This window comes from Haliotis cracherodii, unplaced genomic scaffold, assembly GCF_022045235.1.
Source record: "Haliotis cracherodii isolate W230 unplaced genomic scaffold, xgHalCrac1.p SCAF_9, whole genome shotgun sequence".
Classification (NCBI taxonomy): Eukaryota; Metazoa; Mollusca; class Gastropoda; order Lepetellida; family Haliotidae; genus Haliotis; species Haliotis cracherodii.
In genome coordinates this window covers 11,647,349-11,660,111 of record NW_027266343.1, presented here as the reverse complement: position 1 = coordinate 11,660,111, position 12,763 = coordinate 11,647,349, and the positions used below count along the sequence as shown (strand labels likewise).

At 45.1% G+C, this 12,763-nt stretch overlaps 1 protein-coding gene across 1 annotated transcript; it reads right to left on the bottom strand.

Annotated features, from left to right (window-relative positions):
* Positions 1-276: 276 nt before the first annotated feature.
* Positions 277-12,196, bottom strand: LOC139452499 (sorbitol dehydrogenase-like). The gene is made up of 9 exons (XM_071234000.1): positions 12,062-12,196; positions 11,831-11,864; positions 9,696-9,860; positions 7,890-8,046; positions 6,700-6,818; positions 5,548-5,613; positions 2,950-3,125; positions 2,075-2,199; positions 277-1,614 (listed from the first exon to the last, which is right to left on the bottom strand). The coding sequence occupies exons 1-9, from the start codon at positions 12,119-12,121 to the stop codon at positions 1,461-1,463; spliced, it is 1,056 nt and encodes a 351-aa protein (XP_071090101.1). The 5' UTR covers positions 12,122-12,196; the 3' UTR covers positions 277-1,460.
* Between the last annotated feature and the right edge of the window lie 567 nt (positions 12,197-12,763).

The following is a 12,763-nucleotide window of genomic DNA, read 5'->3' as shown; positions in this document are numbered from 1 at the left end:
AGAACACAAACACCTGGTGGTACTGGCACTAGAGAACACAGACACCTGGTGGTGCTGGCACTAGAGAACACAGACACCTGGTGTTACTGGCACTAGAGAACACAGACACCTGGTGGTACTGGCACTAGAGAACACAGACACCTTGTGGTACTGGCACTAGAGAACACAGACACCTGGTGGTACTAGCACTAGAGAACACAGACACCTGGTGGTACTGTCACTAGAGAACAGACACACGGTAGTACATGTTGAAAAGCCAAAACAAAAAGTAAAAAGTAAAGTTAATTATTTATTAGACAACAATGATGTACAATTATACAGGATTGACCCTTAAACCTTATACTGCTCTTTAACATATAACAAAGTGCTTCTGTAGTATGGGTGTAAGTAAACGCATTTGTAAGTACTGAGCCACAACGTAGAAGTGCTGAACGCATGTATGGAGATTTATATTACTTCGTAATCATGAATCAGACGATTTCAGTGGGGAATGCTCCCTTCTGGATAGTTACGAATTGACTTCAGTATTAGTTTGTGTTTATTAAGTATTAACTTGGTGTAAACTGTAAATCCGTAGTGTATAACTGAAATTCTGGTCAAAGCAGCGTTAACTCACTCACTCTCTCACTGGTATCCATCCCCTTCTCTTCGTGTGCTGCTGAGTAGGTTATTTAGTTAAGGCGATCACTCACTCACGCACTCATTCACTCTATAGGATTGCTTGGAAAAATTATCTTGCTCTTGGCATGCTGACGACTACTCTATTTGTTAAGGCAATACCCCACTCAATCACGCGGGTAAAGCTCTTCTTGACTTCGGTACTGAAGGACAATGATTTTTACCTATTTAAAAGCTGCAGTGCAAGATATCTTTGAAATAAGCAGGTGAAATTCTGCCTAGGTGAAACTCATTAATCAAGCTACCCATATAATACTGGACTATAAACATACATCCGTATTTCAATGCAACAGTGCTAGATATCTTGGATATAAAAGGTAAAATGCTGCCTTGGTTAAACTCATTTATCAAGCTACAGATAGGGCACTGCACCAGAAAGATGCTTCCCACTTAAATGTAACAGTGCTAGATATCTTGGATATAAAAGGTAAAATGCTGCCTTGGTGAAACTCATTTATCAAGCTACCGATAGGGCACTGCACCAGAAAGATGCTTCCCACTTAAATGTAACAGTGCTAGATATCTTGGATATAAAAGGTAAAATGCTGCCTTGGTGAAACTCACATATCAAGCTACCGATAGGGCACTGCACCAGAAAGATGCTTCCCACTTAAATGTAACAGTGCTAGATATCTTGGATATAAAAGGTAAAATGCTGCCTTGGTGAAACTCATTTATCAAGCTACCGATAGGGCACTGCACCAGAAAGATGCTTCCCACTTAAATGTAACAGTGCTAGATTTCTTGGATATAAAGATGTGAAACAGTCTGAGATTTCTGCTTCAGTTGTCCGCACAGCGAACCATCACCTTGATGGCGACCCCGCTCTCCGTGGTCTTCAGGGCATCAAGAGACTTCTCCAGTGGGAATCTGTGCGTGATTAGGGGTTTTACGTCCACCTTACCACTGGCAACCAGTTTCACCGCATTAGAGAAACTAGAGAAGGAAAGAAAAGGTGACATAGAAGCAATTGATTATATATACACGTGTAGGTTTAATCAATATTCGAAGATTAACTTTGACCACAGGTCCTCGGTCTCGAATTGCCGATACCCTCTTGACTCGGTCTTACTTTCTCGACCATAACCTCAGAGTCGTGCTTTATCCCTCACAGGGGCGGTCGGGTAGCCTAGTGGTTAAAGCGTTCACTCGTCACGCCGAAGACCCGGGTTCGATTCCCGACCTGGGTACAATGTGTGAAGCCCATTTCTGGCGTCCCCCGCCGTGAAATTGCTGGAATATTGCTAAAAGCGGCGTAAAATCAAACTCACTCACTCACAATTATCCCTCACAACAAAAGTCCGAGCTGCCCCTTTGAACAGGTTGTACCTGTGGTTATTTTATCGTAACAGTAATTAATATCACCAGAGCACGTTTACTGTTGAAGTAGACTTACTCATCGTGGCAGTATCTGAGGATTCCTCTGATGTCCACTTCCTTCATTGCAGCTGTGCCCAAGGGCACCTCCATACTGAGGTTGCCGATCCCAACCATGGTGACGTTGCCACCCCGGGTCGTCGCCTACGTCCAAAAATTTAGACATTCAGTTTTATTGTTTTACAACCTTTAAGAATATATGGACACATGTGAAAGAAGTGTGCATTTGATAACAAAAGGGTGAATTATAGAACTCGAACCAACAACCAACGGATCCTCTGAAATCTCGGATGCTGCTTTGAACAGTATTTCAGTGATGCTGGTCTCAGGCATTTGACGGTTCTGTGAAACCTAGGGGCACGAGTATGATGCTGATAAACCTAGGAACATAATCAGGGCGAACCAGGATTCGAACACATAATCATAATTTTGTCATCCAAAGGGATGCAACTCTACAGAGCGAATTGCTGCGCCTTCCATCCCCCCAGAAAAAAGACGCTGAATATTGTTGTTTGTTTGTTTTGTTTGTGTGTTGCTTAATGCCGAAATCAGCAATATTCCAGCTATATGACAGCTGTCTGTAAATAATCGAGTCTTGACCAGACAATCCAGTGATTGACATCAAGAGTATCGATCCACGCAACTGGGTGAGGTGAGGTGAGGTGAGGTGAGGTGAGGTGAGGTGAGGTGAAATGGGGTTTTACGTTGCGTTACGTTTACGTCCATGCAACTTGGATACGATGACATGCATCAACCAAGTCAGCAAGCCTGACCCTCCGATCCCGTTAGTCGCCTCTTATGACAAGCATAGTCACCTTTTACGGCAAGCATGGGTTGCCGAAGACCTATTCCCTACCTCTATATTGATGTAAGAGTATTGATGTGTTCACTCACATAGATGCCAGTGCTGACACAGGAGGTCACGCCTGTGCATTCCAAGGTCACGTCGACTAGTTCCCCTAGAATTCCTTCAATGGCGGCAGCCGCCTCCTGGGGAGACATGCCCTTGACATTCAGGGTGTGTGAAGCTCCAACCTTCTTTGCAATCTTAAGCTTTTCATCGGAGATATCTAAACCAAAGTTTGAATTGTGAAAAATATAATTATGTCATATATAATAATAATAATTATATTACCGTTATCATTACCACGAACACCAGAATCTTTCTCCGCCCTGTTGTCGAGGGCATGATGATGGTGATGGTGATGATGATGATGATTATAATGATGATGGTGATGAAACATTATAGCCCATTATACATCGCCCCAACTAACATGATACCCTTACAACAAACAACAAGATCATACTTTAATACCTCCTATTCCCACTCTTTAGTATGGAACTCACCTGTGACAGAACTTTAGCAGCACCTCCAGAACCTGCCTGTGACAGAACTGTAGTAGCACCTCCAGAACTCACCTGTGACCAGAGCTGTAGTAGCTCCTCAAGAACCTGCCTGTGACAGAACTGTAGTAGCACCTGCAGAACTCACCTGTGACCAGAGCTGTAGTAGCACCTCCTGAGCTCACCTGTGACAGAACTGTAGTAGCACCTCCAGAACTCACCTGTGACCAGAACTGTAGAAGCACCTCCAGAGCTCACCTGTGACAGAACTGTAGTAGCACCTCCAGAGCTTCCATGTGACCAGAGCTGTAGCGACATTTCCAGCGCTCATCTTTGACAGAACTGTAGTAGCACCTTCAGAACTAACCTGTGGCAGAACTTTAGTAGCTCCTCCAGAACTCACCTGTGACAGAACTGTAGTAGCACCTCCAGAACCTACCTGTGACAGAACTGTAGTAGCACCTCCAGAACCCACCTGTGACAGAACTGTAGCAGCACCTCAAGAACCCACCTGTGACAGAACTGTAGTAGCACCTCCAGAACCTACCTGTGACAGAACTTTAGCAGCACCTCCAGAACCTACCTGTGACAGAACTGTAGTAGCACCTCCAGAACCCACCTGTGACATAACTGTAGTATCACCTCCAGAACCTACCTGTGACAGAACTGTAGTAGCACCTCCAGAACCTGCCTGTGACGGAACTGTAGTAGCACCTCCAGAACTCACCTTTGACATAACTGTAGTAGCACCTCCAGAACCTGCCTGTGACAGAACTTTAGTAGCACCTTCAGAACTCACCTGTGACCAGAACTGTAGTAGCACCTCCAGAACTAACCTGTGACAGAACTGTAGTAGCACCTCCAGAACTCACCTGTGACCAGAACTGTAGCGGCACATCCAGAACTCACCTGTGACAGAACTGTAGTAGCACCTGCAGAACTCACCTGTGCCCAGAACTATAGCGGCACCTTCAGAACTCACATTTGACCAGAACTGTAGCAGCACCTCCAAAACTCACCTGTGGCCAGAGCTGTTGTGGCACATCTGGAGCTCACCTGTGCCCAGAGCTGTAGCGGCACATCCAGAGATTACCTGTGACAGAACTGTAGTAGCACCTCCAGAGCTCACCTGTGACAGAACTGAAGTAGCACCTCCAGAACCTGCCTGTGACAGAACTGTAGTAGCACCTCCAGAACCCACCTGTGACAGAACTGTAGTAGCACCTCAAGAACCCACCTGTGACAGAACTGTAGTAGCACCTCCAGAACCTACCTGTGACAGAACTTTAGCAGCACCTCCAGAACCTACCTGTGACAGAACTGTAGTAGCACCTCCAGAACCCACCTGTGACAGAACTGTAGTATCACCTCCAGAACCTACCTGTGACAGAACTGTAGTATCACCTCCAAAACCTGCCTGTGACGGAACTGTAGTAGCACCTCCAGAACTCACCTTTGACATAACTTTAGTAGCACCTCCAGAACCTGCCTGTGACAGAACTTTAGTAGCACATTCAGAACTCACCTGTGACCAGAACTGTAGTAGCTCCTCCAGAACTAACCTGTGACAGAACTGTAGTAGCACCTCCAGAACTCACCTGTGACCAGAACTGTAGCGGCACATCCAGAACTCACCTGTGACAGAACTGTAGTAGCACCTGCAGAACTCACCTGTGACCAGAACTATAGCGGCACCTCCAAAACTCACCTGTGCCCAGAGCTGTAGCGGCACATCCAGAGATTACCTGTGCCCAGAGCTGTAGCGGCATTTCCAGAGCTCACCTGTGACAGAACTGTAGTAGCACCTCCAGAACCTACCTGTGACAGAACTGTAGTAGCACCCCCAGAACTCACCTGTGACAGAACTGTAGTAGCACCTCCAGAACTCACCTGTGACCAGAACTGTAGCGGCACATCCAGAACTCACCTGTGACATAACTGTAGTAGCACCTGCAGAACTCACCTGTGACCAGAACTGTAGCGGCACCTTCAGAACTCACATTTGACCAGAACTATAGCAGCACCTCCAAAACTCACCTGTGGCCAGAGCTGTTGTGGTACATCTGGAGCTCACCTGTGCCCAGAGCTGTAGCGGCACATCCAGAGATTACCTGCGACCAGAACTGTAGTAGCACCTCCAAAACTCACCTGTGACCAGAACTGTAGTGGCACCTCTGGCCAACACTGTCAGCAGACACAGAAGTCCAATTGACCCTGAAATTATAAGTTCGAAAAAATGTACATCCCTTACTGCATGATTACTACATAATAGCTTATGTCTCCTACTTCAGTTAATAAATCAGGACAGTGCCCCACATTTGAACCCCCTCTCTACATACCTGAAACAAATATCTCTTCCCCATCTGAAGCCCCCCTCTCTCTTCATCTGAAGATGTCGACATACCTGACCCACCTTTATAAACCTATTTATTGGGATCGCTATTAAGTATGAGACTTCTTTCTATAGGCATTAAGACCTATTGTGAGGTTTTACTTTCCAGTCGGGTTAAATGTCCTTAACAGGGACCTTGTAATGTCCCGGGTATTTTATTAATATAACTTCCGTTCAGATTGTAACATGTAATGAAATGTAAAATCAAATGACAAATGTTTTCTGTATATTCCCGAGGATCGGACTCGCAACCTTCATATCTGTAGCCCAGTGAGTGTACCACGAGGCTACAGAGGTGTTGATAAGACTCACTGGTTTTTAGAATGTCCTTTTCAAGATCCGTACGCCAGCAACAGATATTTTACGCGCGTTTCCTAAGGTTCATGGAAAGTATGTTCGAAACATAAAAATGTTGATAAATGTTGTTTTAAGTTTCTTTTTTCGGTTTATAAGCATGGAAAAACACTTTCCCTCGGTTTTGGTAGACAGAGCATGCCCTGCTTCGCCCCCTTGGTTTTTCCCTCTCCCCAGGGCATGCTCTGTGTACCAAAACCTCGTAAGCGTGTTTTCTCCAATACATCAGCACTGAGTGCCCCATCTGAATCCACCCTGTTCCCGCTGTCTACATACCTGACCCACACATCAACACCGTGTCCCCACGTGAAACCCCCTCTTTAACCGCTGTCTACATACCTGACCCCACATCAACACCGTGTCCCCACCTGAATCCCCCTGTAACCGCTGTCTACATACCTGACCCCACATCACCACCGTGTCCCCACGTGAAACCCCCTCTGTAACCGCTGTCTACATACCCGACCCACATATCAGCACCCTGTCCCCAATCTGAATCCTCTCTGTCCCCGCTGTCCCCGCCTGAATCCCCTCTGTAACCGCTGTCTACATACCTGACCCACATATCAGCACCGTGTCTCCCATCTGAATCCCCGCTCTGTTACAAGCATACACGGTCACAGCCAGGGGTTCAATGACCGCTCCCTCCTCATCACTGATGTTGTCGGGCAGCCTGGGTAGAAAGAGACCGATGTTCACAATAACAAATACCGTATTTCGTCTATTAAACGCCTTTCCGTGTATTTCCTTCAGGCACTCGCAAAGATAATAATGGAGAAAATTCCGTGTCATAAACTTCCCGAGGAAATATGGTACGTTTAGAAATGACGTTATGCGAACTGGGAATGTCCTGAGGATGACGTTAAGTATACAACTCAAAACAATAATACAACTGTGATACAAGAAGGTAAAGGGCAGATAACTGTGAAAATTATATGGATGGGCCGATGACAGTGACGACACAAGTTGTTCGCGAAAAGGGTAAGCATGTCCTGCTAAAGAACACACACAATCAGTAAGATCACGGCGGGGGACACCAGAAATGGGCTTCACACATTGTACCCATGTGGAGAATCTATTTGAACAGTATTTCAGTTATATCACGGCGTGCCATCTTGATGAAAGCCACTGTCATGGGTATTGTGTTCCCTAAAAATCTATGCATGTCGTGAGAGGCGCGGGAATAAGTCCTTCACAATCTATGCATGTGTTGAGAGGCGACTTACCGGATCGGTTGGTCAGACTCGATGACCTTCCGGTCTCCGGACAGCCGCTCTATCCACTACACCATGGAGGCAGTCTCCGGACAGACGCTCTATCCACTACACCACGGAGGCAGTCTCCGGACAGACGCTCCATCCACTACACCATGGAGGCAGTCTCCGGACAGACACTCTATCCACCACACCACCGAGGCAGTCTCCGGACAGACGCTCTATCCGCTACACCACGGAGGCAGTCTCCGGACAGCCGCTCTATCCACTACACCACGGAGGCAGTCTCCGGGCAGCCGCTCTATCCACTACACCACCGAGGCAGTCTCCGGACAGCTGCTCTATCCACTACACCACCGAGGCAGTCTCCGGGCAGCTGCTCTATCCACTACACCAGGGAGGCAGTCTCCGGACAGCTGCTCTATCCACTACACCACGGAGGCAGTCTCCGGGCAGCTGCTCTATCCACTACACCACGGAGGCGGCCCGACAGGCACATGCATGACAACATGACAACATACAGAACTCACTTGAAGCAGAAGTCGGCTCCGTGTATGGCGTATCGAGTGAGACTGCCGCAGTACTTGGGGATGATCACCTGCATGTCTTGGCACAGGTTGTAGCGGCCGGCCTTACACTTCTTGCACTGGAGACACGGGACACCAGGCTCCGTCGCCACGCGGTCACCTTGACAACATACACATGCCTTATGGGTATTATGTCATCAACAGAATCAATAAACGTACACTACATTTCAAAAGTCACTTCCCCTGTTTCGCGAAACTATTTCGTCCGTGATAGTGCCGTGAAAGTATCGCGAAAGTGACTCGAAAATGACGCGATAATTCCGCGTAAGTGCCGCAATAGTGGCGAAATAACTTCGCGAAAATAGGGGAAGTTACTTATGAAATGTAGCGTATTTGTTGTATGATTACAGATTAATTGAAGTAACGTGTTTCGAAAGAAAAACACAACCCATTTTGTAAAAGTCGTTCAGATTTAACAGCTCTTGTACATCGTTCTACAAACACGAGAGACCCAACACGCCACCTGATCTTTAGTTTTTTTCTTTGTTTGTTTGTTTAACGCCAGACGCAGCAATATTCAAGCTATATGTAAATCATCAACAAACATTGTGCCCTTCAGAGAAGCCCAACATGGGCCATCTACGTGACGAGTTCACGCTTCAACCACCGACGGGCTTATTACTATCAACAGCTTTGAATGACCTTCACGTTTATCGGTCGAGAAACCTTGAACTGTGAGGTAGGTAATCACAAAGAGCCTGGATGTAGCTCGTCTTGAAAGATAACGTCTGCCCTTGTCTCATATACCTGATTCAACACGCTGTTATCGAGCGACACCCAATGGCTGGAAGACCTTAAGTAACACGTGACCGAAATAGGTCACAATAAATTTCTCTTTGCATACGGTGCATTTGCTCTTTCTCCCCGGGGAATCAAGGCGTGGTTCTATGTAAAGAAGGTCATCGTACAATTGCCAAAGGCTGGAAGAGCTGAAAGTAATTACCGAAATACGTCACAATATCTAAAAATCGTGCACACAACACCGGTGTTATAATTATCACCAAAAACACGTGATTGCATGTATCTCGCGAAAAAAAGCTTTTAGGTTGAAAAGCTCGGCGACGCCGAAAATCTTTTTTAAAATGATGTTGGCCTCGTTTTTGCATTAAGCAGCGTTTGGAATGAACATTCGATGGTTTCTTTAAATGTGGACATTGAATAATCACGAACGACATGCGAATGTACAATCAATCCAAGGAACGTGGTTTGTTTGTTGTTTAACGCCGCACTCGGCAATATTCAAGCTATATGACGGCGGTCTGTAAATAATCGAGTGTGGACCAGACATCAATCCAGTGATTGACATCATGAGCATCGATCTACGTGATTGGAATACGATGACATGCATCAACCAAGTCAGCGAGCCTGACCACCCGATCCCGTTATCTTAGGATAGGCACTGTATTAAAGGCAAATTGAATTAAACTATCACATATTGTCAGCACAGATTTTCCTCGTTGCATTCGAGATACCACGTCCCGATATTTTGAAAACGTGAGATTCGAACCTAATCATCGGAACTATATGCAGTTGCTAACAATGTGTTTTCAACCTATTATACTTTGGGCAAAATCAAAAGCTGTAAAACGTACTTAGTGACAAAAAGTACAGCGTGCGTTTTTAATGCCTCTCCGTATATACCATTCCACCGAGTGATGTATAACGATGAACATAATAATGTATACTTTTAACTTTAATTCAGACAGGCATTCAGAGATACAGTCTCCGCTGTGTCTTAACGCTACTTACCAACTTTGAGACTAGTGACGCCTTTTCCCACCTTGGTGACCACGGAGCTGGCCTCGTGGCCAAGGATGACCGCTTCTGTTACTGGCAGCCCCCCAATACCGCCATGCTTCCACAGATGGACATCGGTGCCGCAGATTCCACAGCTAAGCAGCTTCAATTGGACCTCTGTGAGTGAGTAAGTGAGTGATTAAGTATTCCTTTACGCCGTTTTAAGCAATATTCCAGCAATATCACGGCGGGGGACAACAGAAATGGGCTTCACACGGCATACCCATGTGAGGAATCGAACCCGGCGAGACGAAGGGGCTACCCCACCGCCCCTCAAGAACCGATGACTTCCTGATATAACTAATAATTGCTGACTGTGACACAAAATGCACACATTTACTGACATGTTTATTGTAGATATACTCAAAGCTAAAGAAATTAGTTATATGGAATATTCGGGATAAACGTAACGGTAAAGTACGAAAGATGTTTTAATGTACAGTGTGTTGAAATGTGTGTTCGATGTTTTGTTCAGCAGGAGTTAAGGACTTGTGACCATTGACATACTGTAAAGTACGGTTATAGCAAACACGCTTATAACGAACTGACGGATATAACGAACTATTGGTCCTGCCTATTTGCTGTATATATTCCGTACATTTGATTATAGCGAACTACGGTTTCAACGAATTAAAATTAGTGGTCCCTTTGAGTTCGTTATAACCGTAGTTTACTATATGCATTGTGCAATTCGGAAAATACTTGTGCAAAATATTCCTTTGTCGACATGTGCGTGCTCTCATATTCCTATTTACAGGCTGATCCACTACCTTTTGGGGGCACGGGTGGCCCAGTCGTCTAAGGCGCCTCAATTCGCTGTGTAGAATGTCAGTTAGGCTGACAGAAAGATTGTGGGTTCGAATCCCGGTTCGCCCCAATTATGTTTCTTGGTTTGTCAGCACCATACCCGTGTACCGAAGTGGTAAACGTCTGAGACCTGCACACTTCGGGTTTTCCTCCCACATTCATCTGACACGCCGCGATATAACTGGAATACTGTTCAAAGCTGCGTTCAACCCAACTCACTCACTCACCCTACTGCAGACTGAAAAACAAAGCTCGTTTGACCGCAGTGCTATGTATCTCTTGTGTTCACTTATTCATTTCCCTGTTGCTCTGTTGTAGGTACTTATTTGGTGTAAATAGTTACAATACAAAGAAGACTTTACCTCGATAAACCGAATACAAAGTACATCCTATCTCCATAACCCAAATACAAAGCAGAGCTTCCTTCCATAACCCGAATACACGTCGTCCTTATCTTAATCACTCGAATACAAAGTAGATCTTATTTCTATAACCCGAATACAAAACTGATCTTATCTCTAAAACCCGAATACAAAGTAGATCTTACCTCCATAATCCGAATACTAAGTAGATCTTATCTCCATATCCCGAATACGAAGTAGATCTTACCTCCATAACCCGAATACAAAGTAGATCCTATCTCCATAACCCGAATACAAAGTAGATCTTATCTCTATAACCCGAATACAAAGTAGATCTTATCTCTATAACCCGAATACAAAGTAAATCTTATCTCCATATCCCGAATACGAAGTAGATCTTATCTCCAAAGTCCGAATACGAAGAAGATCTTACCTCCATAGCCCGAATACAAAGTAGATCTTACCTCCATAACCCGAATACAAAGTATATCTTATCTCCATAACCCGAATACAAAGTAGGTCTTACCTCCATAACCCGAATACCTCTATAACCCGAATACAAAGTAGATCTTATCTCCATAACCCGAATTCAAAGTAGGTCTTGCCTCCATAACCCGAATACCTCTATAATCCGAATACAAAGTACATCTTATCTCCATAACCCGAATACAAAGTAGGTCTTACCTCTATAACCCGAACACCTCTATAACCCGAATACAAAGTGCACCGTTCAGACACAACTCGAAAACAAAGGTAAAGTGAAATGGTGTTTAACGTCGCAATCAAGATAAATGCACTTTTATAGAGACGCGCGCGCGCGCGTGTGTGTGTGTTTGTGCGTGCCTGTTTCTGTGTTTGTTCGTCTGCGCGTGTGTGTCTGTGTGCGTGCGTGCGTGCGTGCGTGCGTGCAGATCTCACCTCCATATTCCGGCTCCGGGATAGGAACATCTACCTGTGAGGAAAACACAATGACACGTTTGTTCACTCACTACATAATGACATAAGACGCAGTTGCATGTACACTACATATGCATTACGAAGAAATGTAATGGCGTTACAAGCAATTCAGTTTGATATAGACAGATGAATGTCTGTAGTAGATGACTGTGGTATGCGGCGATTTTCATACCAACAGAACAGAACACTCACCATGCGTAGGTCATTGAGGCCTTGTAAAACGGCGGACAAATTATTACCAGTCTTCGCCATGTTGTGTCAATTTGTCAAACTGATGTCTCGCGGATCGTGTTCTCTTCTATGTCGGCTCGGCGGGGACGCGAACTTTGCCTTGCAGTATCTGTCATGTCATTGAAACTACTTGAAGGCAATTCAAATGGTACGATTTGTCGTATACAACTTGTCGCATGCAACACATTGCATAGTGCAAACATACGACACGCCCTAATGTGAGGTCACTTTTATTCAACTGACCAATCTGCTTTAGGAAACGTTGAACTAGATGAATGCAAAAATGAGAAATATATTACACTCAACATTTTAACTATACGAGAAAGTATGAGCGCAAGAAATCTTGTTTAACGCCACAATAGCCAATATTCCACTTGTATCAGTGCGGCCTGTAAAAAATGAGTCTGGATTAGGCAATCTAGTGACTGAAAACATGAGCAACTATGAAAGACATCGGACAAGATGATACATATTCAAGTCACAGAGCCGGTTCTTACGATCCAATTCAGTCGCCTCTTACGACAAGAATCGGGTGCGATCTATCCTAATCTGGGCCCGTCTGGGGTTCCCCGAGGCAATTGAATTATCGTAAATAAATCTTATAAGAAAGGGTAGGTAGTTTTCGTTGAGATTTGAACAGTCTGTTACATGCTGGTATTGAAC